Below are 14,038 nucleotides of genomic sequence, written 5' to 3' on the forward strand. Positions count from 1 at the left end.
GTGTCCAAAATTACACTAGTCCCAACTTGGGACCGGAGAAATTTATTAATTTATAGAGATTATTAATTTACCGAGTATTAATTTATAGAGGTTCAACTGTATTTGATTTGATATCATTATTTAAGGTAATATTCGAGATTTCAACTTAATAATTTATTTTTAATTAGAATTTAAATATGGATAGTTTTCTATATTAAATTATCTGTTATTTAAACTGTGTGATTAATGTTCCATAATATTAGATATGGAAGTTACTAATTATCACCGATACTGATTTGTTTTCACTTCCCTAAAATATATTTTTTTTGTTTGACTTTTATGGTGTATAATTGTGGTCGATTATGTTTGGATGCAAGACTTTTTATTCTTGATCCGTTTTGTAAAACATGATTCGAATTAATAAAACCTGAGTCACAAACGGATCATCTTGTTTTCACATTAAAAATTACTTTAATGTCCTTCTCCTATTGTATGCTTTTTAATTTATTCAAGGTTATTTTATGTCATATATTATCAAGTTTCATTTTGCCTTGTAAATAATGCTTTAAATAATGCTTCTCTTTTAATAGTATAGATTTTTCTTTTTACTTTTTAGGTAAATTGTAATATATTTCTAATTTTTATAATAGGTTTTTTCTTAAGTCTCAAAAACAAATCACCTCTTTTATGATGTGTCAAACGTCTCTCAACGTGACTCACAAGCTACTCTGTCCTCCCTACTTAGAAAACTCAAGTTTGTGTTTCAAATGGCGTACTCAAATGCTTTGTATTCTGAATTCTTAAACATATTTGTAATCTTAGGCTATATATTTTTCATGTGCCTTGTAGAAAAAGTTAAAAGGTAGTTTTGTCTTTACAAGGTCAAGAGTGAGGGCAATTTTTTTTATTCTAATTAAGCTCAGAACTTTGAATTTCTTCATTGTAGTTAGTTCCCCCTAAAGACCCTAATTCTTTGTGTTTGCTTCATCTCTAAACCATAATTTCATAATATTGTTCATATAGTCATATATATATCTGATTGTGATTACTTATTACTGAAGAATGATATATGTCACAAAACAGAAAAAAACAGAAACTAGTTAAGCCAAAGTTGCATTCCAACAAGTCTCGCGCGTAAGAATCAGTAGAAAGAGAAAGAGTGGCCAACTCTACACAAGGCCTATTCTGTTAAGAATGATCACATTCTTGCACGAAGGTTAAGAAGGAAGACGAATTACTCTTTAAGGTGTCAGATAAAACAGCTTCTGCACCCCTTTTTGCTTCATATCAACAAGCTGGTAATAAAAGACCCTTCTTCATCTGCAAATCCATGAAAGCCGAAGAAGACTTGGGGCTACAGAAAATGTCATAATATCATTGTCAACATAGTCCATGCACATCAAAAGAGAAACCTACCTTAAACTGCAAGAAACCATCCCATAGATCATCAAACCGTAACAGAGCAAGAAAGATCAATAGAAGGCGAGGTCCCGGAGATAAGCACAATCTCCTTTGAATCGACTGTCCCCCAAATCTCACCTCCTTCACGTCTTTCTAACGTGATCTCTATGCACCAAGTATCATTATAGATGGTGTTTGAAGTGGCCAAAACCATCAGCTTCCCACCCACATTCGCCATTTGACACACAGAGTATCTGAGGTAAGGCAAGCCATCGTCTAAACCCTTCACAGGATTCCAAACCATTTCAACTGGATCAAATACCACTATTGGATGTTTAAGAACACACAGTACATCAAAGCTATACAGGAGATCCTCAATCACACAACACGGTTGGCGCCAAAAATCCATCAACGTAGATGATTCAAGTCCCAAAGACTGCCATGTACCTTGTCTTGGTTCGTAGACCAAAGCACAGAGAGCATCCAAAATGTAAATCCTATCCTGCATCACCACAGATGTCACAAACCCTCCTCCCGGCATATTAGAGTTGTAGTGGGATGGATCAGGCACAGTACTCCAAACCCCGTTATCAACATCGAACACTTCGATCCAACCATCATATGCATGAGGCCTCTCGCAACCTCCGATGACATAAATCTTTCTGTCAATGACTCCGGCGGCTGCACGGTAGCGAGCCCTGTGCATACTTGGGAGATTGTCCCACGCGTGGAATCTACAGTCGAGGACAAACACAGTCGATACAGGGTGATTAAACCCGTTCAAACCACCGATCACATACATATTGTATCCGAATGTGACCACAGAAGATCCAGGATACATAGGAGGAAATGTAGGGACCTCGCGCAAGCTTTCTGAGATGTTTAAGTTGAGAATGTGCCATCTCGAGAAACGTTCGTAACTATATGGGAATCCGATCAAGGCATAAAGAACCGGTTCGGTGAGGCCGAGTTGCAAGCGCCTTATGTAGAGTTCCGGCGAAGAGATGACTCGAAAGAAGGCTCTGGAGATGAGAGATAGCTTCGGGTACTGACATCTCGGTACGAGTGCGACGATTCTTGCGATGAGTAACTCTGGGATTTGTCGAGGAGGAATCGTCGGAGCAAGATTCTCTACTTCTTCTTGAGGAGGAATCGCCGGAGCAAGATTCTCTACTTCTTCTTGATCTTCTTCGCTCGGGTTCGTGTGGAGTTCTTCTCTTGGATCGCCACCGCCATCGTTGAGTTCTTCGTCGGAAAATTGAAAGATCGGATCCATCGCCACCGTGTGTGAGATGGTTTCAGCAGCAACAAATTTATAAGATAGAAAAGACTTTGAATTATAAGAATAACTCTCTTATATTATTATTTTTTAGAAAATCTCCTCTCAAAACTAAACAATGAATTGCACTCTTTTCTTATATCTTGATCACACCTCAATCAATGATATATATAGTGCTTTATTCTCCTATTTCTATTAAGACTAGATAACTCCTAATCCTAGTAGATTTATGCTAAGCCCCTCTTGACCTTATCACTCCTTTGTAAGATATCTTGGGCCTTAAGACTTGAAGTTTATCCAACATTTTCCCCCCTAAACTTCAAGTCATCCTTCTTCACTTCATGAACTCCTATCAAGCTTCTCATCTCTGCAAACTTCACTCTAGCCAATGCCTTAGTGAGGATGTCAGCCTTCTGTTCCACCCCTGGTATGTGTTCCACACGAATGAGCTCCCTCTCAATGCATTCTCGTACAAAGTAGTATCTTTTATGTATGTGTTTGCTTTTTCCATGAAACATTGGGTTCTTTGCAAGCGCAATTGCAGACTTATTGTCAACATACATCATGATTTGAGCTTCCTTCTTCCCTGTAACCTCACTCAACAAATCCTGCAACCACAATGCTTGTTTAGCTCCTTCTGTTACCGCCATGAAATCGGCCTCACATGAAAACATAGCAACCGTGTCTTGCTTCCTTGTACACCATGTGATCGGAGTCTCACCGAAGAGAAATAAATGCCCTGTAGTACTTCTCCCATCGTCTTGATCGATGTTGTGACTGCTATCACTAAAACCAACAATCTCCTTTCTGCCTCCACGCTTATACTTGAGACCGTAAGATGTTGTTCATCTGAGATATCGCAGGATCTGCTTGATGATTTCTCCATGAGACTTCCTTGGGATCTGCATGTACCTGCTTACAACACTTACCGCAAAGGACAGGTCAGGTCGAGTGTGCAAAAGATATCTCAAACAGCCAACATTCCTTCTAAACTGAGTAGGATTTATCTCTGTTTCATCAAGAGACTTGGAGACCTGCAACCCAAACTCCATTGGAATCACGTTTGAGTTGCAGCTTTGAAGCCCTGCTTCTCTTAAAATCCTCTATGCATAACCTTCTTGTTGATAGTTATACCATCAATCCCTTGATGCACTTCTATGCCAAGATAGTAAGTGAGTCTACCGAGATCAGACATCTCGAATTTTGATGACATCTCTTTCTTGAACTCCTTAATTACTCTAAGGTTGTTCCCTGTGATAAACAAATCGTCCACATAAACTGCAACGATTAGTAGCTCACCTCCTTTCTCCTTACGATACACTGCAGTCTCTTTCAAACATCTCTTGAAACTCAATTCTTTCAGAATTTGATCCAACTTAGTGTTCCAGGCTCGTGGAGCTTGCCTTAGACCGTATAGAGCTTTTGTCAACTTGTAAACTCTATGTTCTTCCCCCTTGATCTCAAATCCTTCGGGTTGATCAACATAAACGTCTTCTTTCAGCTCACCGTGTAAGAAAGCCATTTTTATGTCTAAGTGATGGATCTCCCACCCATCCGATGCAGCCATTCCTATCAACATCCTTATAGTCTCCATACGAGCTACATGGGCGAAGGCTTCTTCATAATCAACTCCACTCTCTTGCATGTAGCCTTTAGCAACGAGCCTAGCCTTGTGTTTGTTTACTGTCCCGTCTGCATTCCTCTTGACCTTGAAAACCCATTTGAGACCAATTACTTTCACACCATGCGGTCTATCAACAAGAAACCAAGTCTTGTTTTTGTTGATAGAGTCCATCTCATCCTTGCAAGCTAATCTCCACACTTGCATTCCTCTTGCTTCCTCATAGAACCGTGGCTCATCGTTGATCATCAAAAGCATTATCTCACTCTCGATCGATGCTAGTAACACATAATCCTCAAAACGCTTTGGTTTCTTAACTTGCCTTTCTGATCGTCTTATGATCGGTTCTTGAACAACAACACTCTCATTGTTGTCACTGCTTTCTCGAGACACGTCATTATCAGATTCTGCTATATCCTTATCTTGCTCTGTAGAGTTCGATGATACTGGACCACTACCAACATCTTCTATCTCACCCCAACGCATATGAAACATCCCAGGCTCTCTGTTTTGACTGTCCTCTGTTCTGCTCCAACTCCACTTGTTGTTTTCATTGAAAACTACATCCATGCTGACCACAATTCTCCTTGTAGACGGATTGAACAGTCGATAAGCCTTAGAACCAGGCTCGATTTCAAGATGTACTAACGACTGTGATCGATCGTCCAACTTCTTGAGACCTGCAGTATCAGCTTTTGCATAGGCTAAGCACCCGAAACACTACAACAAATATGTACATTGTTAGCACGAGGGAAACGCTATAATATGTAATTCATAGCTCTTTTACAAACGCTATGTTAGGCCACTGTTATTGTAGGTACCTCACATATGATAGCGCATAATTCGTATGCTATGGTATAGTATTATACCATAGCAGTACAAAAATGCTATGTTATCCCGCTTTTCAAATTTTTAAAGATAATGTTATAAGTCATTATACACGCTATGTTAGGTGATTCTACCATAACGTTAGTTAAACGGTTTAATTCAGTTTTCGTAAGCAATATCTTTATGCTATAATATATTCTGTTATAGCAGGATTCTAGATGCGATTATAAGTGTTTTGAGAACACTGTTTTCGTGTTATTTTGAAAGTGATCTGGAACCTGTATTAATATTAAATCTCTAGTTCACCATTTCACAATCAAACATATTACATAGTACATAACACAAGTTTAAAATCCATAAGGAACAAGACAAGTCTGAAAATAAAAAACAAATCCATAAGATAGATTGTAAGTCTAAAGTAGGAGACAGTAAACCTCATGGTTTACATGATGATCACTTTGTCCTCAGGCCATGCAATGACTGTGCCAAGGGCATCTTCCATCATCTCGATTTCTTCTGATGGCCTCCAAACTGCTGCATCGCTTACCTTGACAATATCTACCCACACTTTAACTGCATTAGAACCCAAACGAACAAAGTGAACCTTTTGGTCTGGATCGTTTGTTGCCCATCGTCCTTCAGCAACAACCAGCTTCTTTCCGGTAATATCCATCAGTCTGCACTTCTTATTTTCCTTTGAGACAACTTCATTGGTACGCTGCAATGCCAGATAATATAAGCCAACCAACAATCATATGACTTGACAGAAACAACTTCATAACATATTGAAAACATTTACCTGAGATTCCTGTGAATGCGGTAGAGTTTTCTTAATTGGAGAGCCTGGACCTGTTGCATCCTCAATAGGACATGTTGCTGCAGATTTTGCCGCTGCTGTTGATGTAGAACCTGATGGTATATTAGTTGATAAAGGATTATGAATAGGAGAACTCTCGCCATTCTGACGAACAACTTTATGGGCAGGCCATGCTACATAAGTCATCAAACAGTCCTCCAGGTATGTCGTGTCCATTGTAGGCCTCCATATGAACGTGTCAGGTTGACATACTGAATCCACGAATACTTTAACAGCTTTTGGCCCAATAGGAAGACCATTAACTAATGCAGATGGTTCTTGTGTGTGCCAACGACCCTCAGCAACAATCAATTCATCCGTAGACAAATCCAGTAGTTGACATTTGTTCAGCGAACTTCCATGTAGGCCCTATCATACACAATCAGTAAAACACAATTTAAATTAAAATATAGTAAGGAGAAGAAATTGTCTGGAAATGACAATAAATTTTACCCTCGGCGCAATGTCTTCTATTTGGATCTCTTTATCTAATAGAACACATTTATCTGCAGGCCATGCAATCATCTGTCCAACAGCTTCCGCAATAGTAAACATTTTAGGTTCATGTCTCCAGAGGAAAGCATCTGGTTTCAAAGCAGATTCAACCAATACTTTCAGATCCGTAGGGCCTAGACGAGAGTCATTCACTATGTCATCAGGATCAGAAGAAAGAATACGCCCCTCAGCAATGTTTTCATCAGTGTCAGACCAATCAACCAACACACACCTAGGGCGTGATTTTTTGTTTACACTCTACAAATGTTGAAGTTGAAAATAAACATAAGTTAGAAATTTAAATAAGCTTGAAGGAATAACTGTTCATATATAATAAGAATAAGGAATCACTTACTCTTGGAGCTGAGTTTTCACCAATTTCAGGCTCTAGTCCCTGTAATTTAAGAAAGCAATGTCAAATTCCATTTAATAAATTAGCAAGTTAATGAATACTATGAGAATTGTCAATGTAATTAACTAACCTGCTTCTTTAAATCCATAATTTCATTTTGCAACTGATTGACCTGCTTTACTAACTGAACTTGCTTCTCTTGCATGTCAGCCATACATTTGTTCTTAATTTGGAAACAAGCTAATTTGGTCTTACTCATGCCTCTACCCATTGCCCTCAGTATACCAGGATTGTCAGGTCCCAAAAGCTGGGAGAGATGATCTACATCTGGATTTGTTGTACTTGTTGGACCATCAGCACCAACCAGTTCAGCTGCCTTTTTCTGCATAAGAGGAAATACACAACATTTAATGGGTAACAAAATAACTAAGCCACATGCCAATTTGGAACTTACAATCTTTTCTGCGGCATTCGTATTAACTGGTGTACCATCCTTTTTGGTACGCGACTTGACCCAAACCTTTAGCCTTGTCACTTCAGATGGATCCTCGCTTTCAACTTTCTGTGAAAAAGCAACACATCAATTATCAAGGTAGATATTACCAGATCAAATAACGTAGATGGTAGTATGCTTACCATTTCTTCCGTTAGTCTGACCATTCCTTTGCGACTAGTAGTGTGAGGGATCTGTTTCTTCCTCCTTTCTTTAGCCGTGTCACTCACAACCTAACATTTAAACATGTTATTAACCATCACTCAAATATTAAACTTACCTAATTTAAAGACAATACCTTAAAGGCTTGGCTTGTTTTTGTTTTCACAAATTTACGCCAGTCGAGAGGAGAAATGTTCATTGGTCTCAGATTCATCCTCTGCTGGTTATTCTTAGCCTCATTAAGCTGCCTGACAATGCGTGACTTGTATGCCCTCCACAGATTTCCCATCTGCTTCAGCACAGCAATCCTTTGAAACTCTTCATCAAGCTCAAATCTTGCCTGCACTCAGTTACCATTAGCATGTTCTAAATAAGCTTAAAATTAGCATGTTCTAAATAAACAAAAGCATATTTTAATGAAATTGTTACCTGTACAGATTTCCAGAGAACTGTTTTTATATCTTCACTAACTTGTTTCCAATTATCAATTTTGATAGGAACATGTTCCCGTGCCAATGCACCAATGTAGGATGCAAGCTTAATTGACCTGGACCATAAGGCTCTCCCATGAGGGTGTAGTCAACTCTTACTCGAACCGTTGGATCCTTGGCGATGTTTTTCATCTTTGTGGGTCCTCTCTATCTCTTACGCTTGGCAGGACGTTCATTGGCATCATCCAATTCAATCTCACCTACATGCTCTTCCTCATTTAGCTGCTCATCTGCTATAATCGGGGGCTCCACAGGGCTGCTGGGCTGCTGAACTGCTACAGTCGGGGGCTCTTCTTGCATGCTGGGCTGCTGAGCTGCTACAGTTGGGGGCTCCTCCTGGCTAATGGGCTGCTGAGCTGCTACAGTCGGGGGCTCCATTGTACGAATAAATTCTGGCTCAACATCTGCTACCTTCTTCTTCTTTTTTTGTGCACCCTTTTTCTTTGGTCGACCCATATTAATTGACCTACATCAAAGAAGAAACGAGTTAGATCATATTGACGCTAAACATATATCAAGAAAAATTCACACAATGAGTTAACAAACATAAACAAAAATCATAAGCAAGAGGAGACACAAATTAAACATGTAATCACTACATTTGAGACATATATGCCTTCACAATCAGTTCTAGCATATTCAGCTTCATCCAGCTCAACATCCATATCAACATCTACTGGCAACAGACCAATATCTACAGGTCCATCTTGATCATCTTCTTTACTATATGTCCGTGAAGAACTTCTCATAACAACATGCCAATTTGATGAATCATCTTCCCTTGAATAAAAGATTTGCTTTGCCTGAGAAGCTAGTATATATGGATCCCTCAAAAAACTGACTTGGCTTTGATTCAAGTTAACAAGTGTGAACCCATCTTCAATCTTAACTCCGTTACCTCTTACTGCCCATTGACACCGGAATATGGGAACATAGAACACATTATAATCAAGCAATATTATGTCAATTACTCTCCCATAGTAGGATACCAGATCAACTACTTGGGACGTATCTTTAGCACTAGACCTACACATAGCCGTTGCCTCATAATAAATCCCACTATTCTGATTTTGCCTTTCAAGTGAGCTTGTGTGAAAACGTAGCCCATTCACTATGTAGCCAGTGTAAGACCTTGCAGTACACCTTGGACCATATGCCAACCATTTAATTATATCCTCATGATTATTTGAAGCCATAGGTATCTATCAAATTAAAAACAATAAGAGTCAGTCACTTATAGACAGCTAAACCATACTCAATCTTACAAACAATTTACGAAATTACTTGCCTGTTCTTTTAACCAAGAAGCAAAATACTTAGCATGCATAGTCCATAATAGTGATGCATCACGTTTACACCTTGGATTTATGTCTTGGAGATGTTGCAGGTGCATGCTTGCAAAAGGAGAAATACAAATGCAAATAGTCAGGTCGATATACATGTACAATGCATAAGGATCCAAGGCAAACATATTTTGAATATAGAGAACTTACTCTACATAAGGATCCAAGGCAGCCATATTTTGAATGACTGCAAGATGGGCAATGTTCTTGTCCATTTCAGTCAGATCAATTGTAGTTCCTGCGGATAAGGGACGACCTTCTAGTATTGAGCTGTTATCATAATCTGTATTCCTATCAAGTTTTTCTTCTACACTTGTTGTCTTTTTCAGAAAATCACTACAGAACTGCATACATTCTTCTGCCATATATGACTCAGCTATACAACCCTCTGGTCTTGCAGGGTTTCGAACAAAGTCTTTCAGTACTTTCATATATCTGCAAATACAAAGAAATACGGATTAGCAACAAAATAGAAAATCACTACAAATACAATCTAAATATAATAGTAGAGAGCAAATATACCTTTCAAATGGATACATCCATCTAAAATGGACTGGTCCTCCTAGTCGAGCTTCCCTTCCTAGATGTACAGTCAAGTGTACCATGATATCAAAGAAGGTGGGAGGGAAAAACCTTTCAAACATACAAAGAGTTTCCACGATTTCAAGATGTACAGTCAAGTGTACCATGATATCCCTAATTCTCATAATCCAAAATTTGAAACAAACCCCTAATTTTCATAACCCGAAATTTGAATCAAATCCCTAATTTGAAAATTTTATAAATCCCTAATTTGAACAAATCCCTAATTTGAAAATTTCATAAATCCCTAATTTGAAAATCTTGTAAACCCTACTGCTATCTCGTAATCCCTAATTTGAAAATCTCGTAATCCCTAATTTGAAAATTTCAATCCTTGAGAGTAAGAAGAAAGAAGAAAATTAGAGTAAAGAAGAAAGACATGCCTTCGATTCGAGCTCACGGACGGCTGGAGAATGTGTCGGCGGAGGAGCGAATAGAAGAGACGGTGGAGAATGTGTCGGCGGCGGATTCGTCGATAAAATAGAAGAGAATCTCAGAGAATTTCAGAGAAAATAGAGGAGAGTGTGTTGTTTTTGATGTTTTGTTCGAGTGTTAGGTTTAGCTCGAGAGTGTGTTTTTTTGATGTTTTGTTCGAGTGTTAGGCTTAGCTTGAGAGTTTTCTTCTAAGAGTTAAGCGGTTAAGTGAAATAATTGGGCTCAGGGTTGGCGGACTAAGAGTTTTCACATTCCCGCTTAACAATTTTATATCATAGCGTTTATATTGAACTATTACAAAGTGACCAAAAAAAATAATCATCTTTTATAGCAGTTCATGAAAATGTGCTATCCTCTACTGCTATCAATGTACATATTTGTTGTAGTGAAAACTCTCAGATGCTCAATGTTTGGTTTTCTCTCACGCAAACACTCATACGGTGTGATGTTGTTCAATGCTTTAGTCGGTATCCGATTGATTACATATGTACTATGATGAACTCCTTCACCCCACAGATAATTCGGAACCTCCATAGCCTTGAGAATTCTCCTTGTCATCTCCATCAAGGTCTTGTTTCTTCTCTCGACCACACCATTCTGCTGCGGAGTGTATGGAGCAGTCATATGTCTCTTAATTCCACTTGATTCGCAAAAAATATTGAACTCGCTTGATATGAATTCTCCACCCCTATCTGTCCTAAGAGTGATAATCTCCTTTCCCAGTTCTTTTTCAATCACACTTTTAAATGACTTGAAACTTCCAAATGCATCGGTTTTCTCTTTTAACAAGATGGACCACATGTATCTTGAGAAATCATCCACAATAACAAAAATGTATCTGTTATGCGTGAGTGTTGCAGGTGTTATTGGTCCGCACAAATCAGCATGAAGAAGCTCCAAGGGCTTAGAAGCTCTAAAATTTGTAGCTTTTGGGAAAGGTTGTCGAGTCTGCTTCCCGACAAGACACGACTCACACAACATCTTCTCATCTCGCACCTGAGACAAACTGAGAACCATCTTTTGTTGAAACATAGACTTGCTAGTTCTGAAATTTATGTGGCCAAGTCTTGCATGCCACTTCCAGGTATTATCCTCAATGCGTATGTGTAGACAAATTGGTCTTCCAACTGTTAGACTAATCTTGTACAACCTATTAGTCGATCTCACAACCCTTACCAACAATCTGTTTCTCGGATCATGAACCGTTAACCAATCTTGTCTCATACGTACATCGCAGCCAACCTCTGTTGCCCGTCCCAGGCTCAAAATATTGCTCTTGAGGTCAGGAATATAGTAAATATCATTCACTAGAACCTGTTCCTCACCTTTACTCTGAAAAATTATTGAGCCTTTACCTTTTATTTCTACACAAGATCCATCTCCATTCACCTTGCCTCCAATGTTCTCATTAAGCTCAGAAAAGTAATTCTTATGACCTCTCATATGATTACTAGCTCCATTGTCTAAGTACCACATCCCATCCTCCTTGGTGTAGTTCCTTGGAATAACCCTTTCCTCATTCAAGTAGACAATTTCATGCAAAAACAAAGCCTTATCCGCCTCCTCTGTTTCTAATGTTTCGACTTTGTTTGCTTCTTGGTTTTTCTGAATCTTCTCCGGACACTGTGTGGTGTAGTGACCAGGTTTGTCACATCGAAAACATATAATTATCTTCTCCTTCTTGTCTTGAGTTTGGTTATGTTCTGTGTTAGAGCGATCTTGTGTGTTGTAATGATTGTTGTACTGCGAGTTGTTTCTCCCTCTACCTCTTCCTCCATAGCCTCTCCCTCTACCACGTCCTCTGCCTCGAAAACCATTATTTCCACTGTTATAATTCGTTTGATACTGATCTGAATTTGAGAACATCAGTTTTGTTTGATTTTCTTCAGGAAGTCCTTCTCCTGCAATTCTCTCTTCAAACGCTTTTAATCTTCCACTATATCTTCGAAGCTTGTGGTGTTGAGGTTGAGAACTTGTTCAAGCGAGGCTACCATGTGAATGAACTTGCTTCTAGGTAGACTATTTAAGAACTTTTTCACAAGTCTCGGTTCTTCAATGACCTCACAAAGTGCTCCTGCCTTGGTTGCGATTTCAGACAGTTTTCCAGCAAAATTGTCGACCTTATCACCCTCTGTCATTCGTAGCTTCTCGAATTCTGACATGAGTGTCTGCAAACGTGCCTCCTTGACACGTTCAGCCCCAAGATTCCTAGACTTAATTGAGTTCCAAATCGCTTTAGGTGTACTCAAGTTACCAACCTGCATGGTAAGAGCTTCCGGAATCGACTGAAACAACAAAGCGGTAGCGACGTCATTCTTTTCTTGATCATCTGATCCTGGTTCGATTGTTTCCCATACTTTCTGAATACGCAGCATGATCCTCATCCTCATGGACCATACCGTGTAATTTGTAGAAGTCAGAAGAGGGCACTGCAGAGAGATACCTTTCTCCAACTCCTTCCGACGTGATGATTCAACTATCTCTCCCATAGTTGTGGTTCGATAATCACCAGCTCTGTAATCGAATCACAACTTTGATCGATTAGACCTACAGCTCTGCTACCAAATATAAGATAGAAAAAACTTTGAATTATAAGAATAACTCTCTTATATTATTATTGTTTAGAAAATCTCCTCTCAAAACTAAACAATGAATTGCACTCTTTTCTTATATCTTGATCACACCTCAATCAATGATATATATAGTGCTTTATTCTCTTATTTCTATTAAGACTAGATAACTCCTAATCCTAATAGATTTATGCTAAGCCCCTCTTGACCTTATCACTCCTTTGTAAGATATCTTGGGCCTTAAGACTTGAAGTTTATTCAACAGAATTAACTGAGAAAGTGTGACTAAAGTAAGAGTTTGAAAGCAGCTGTTACGTATTATAAAAGGAACAAAGTGCCTAAACGTCGTCGCATAGACGATTGTAAAATGAGGCCTGATACGTCCGTATAAGCGATTTTAAAATGGGGCCTGACAGTTTCTGAAGGAACTTTGACTTTTTTTTGTTTATTTATCCTAAAAAAACATAGCAAGTGGGAGGAAGAAATTAGAATACGGCGATGATAATGGAGAAAAAAATTGTCGAGTATTTGCAACTGAGCTATGAGGTTGAAGAAGACGGCGGTGAGGCACAGCGACTGGAACTGGAAGAGGAGTTTTCATCCTAATCTATGGATTATATAAAATCTATATATAATAGCAAACCCACTTTTTGTGTTAATTTTTAATCCAACGGATGAGATTAGTTCCAGTTTTAATCCAACGGTTTAAAATTATTAATCGTGTCTTTTCGTCGCACCCCCATCTTTCAAAAGTCACACCTCTTAGTCTTTGCATCTCTTTGTTGTACCTCTTGGTTTCAAAAATCACATCCATTAATTTTTACACCTTTTAAATCACACCTCTTAGTCTTTGCATCTCTTTGTTGTACCTTCTGGTTTCAAAAATCACATCCATTAAATTTTACATCTTTTAAATCACACCTCCTTAGTCTTTGCATCTCTTTGTTGTACCTCCTGGTTTCAAAAATCACATCCATTAATTTTTACACTTTTTAAATCACACCTCCTTAGTCTTTGCATCTCTTTGTTGTACCTCTATATATAATAGCAAACCCACTTTTTGTATCAATTTTTAATCCAACGGATGAGATTAGTTCCAATTTTAATCCAACGGTTTAAAATTATTAATCGTGTCTTTTCGTCGCACCCCC

General features: G+C 38.6%; 1 protein-coding gene and 1 pseudogene across 1 annotated transcript; one reads left to right on the forward strand and one right to left on the reverse strand.

The window, feature by feature from the left end:
* Positions 1,408-2,656, reverse strand: LOC104789211 (putative F-box/kelch-repeat protein At2g29780). The gene has a single exon (XM_019245281.1). The coding sequence runs from the start codon at positions 2,654-2,656 to the stop codon at positions 1,427-1,429; it is 1,230 nt and encodes a 409-aa protein (XP_019100826.1). The 3' UTR covers positions 1,408-1,426.
* The window catches only part of LOC104786719, a 37,376-nt pseudogene continuing 36,729 nt past the window's right edge, over positions 13,392-14,038 (forward strand).

This window comes from Camelina sativa, chromosome 5 (genome assembly GCF_000633955.1).
Source record: "Camelina sativa cultivar DH55 chromosome 5, Cs, whole genome shotgun sequence".
Classification (NCBI taxonomy): Eukaryota; Viridiplantae; Streptophyta; class Magnoliopsida; order Brassicales; family Brassicaceae; genus Camelina; species Camelina sativa.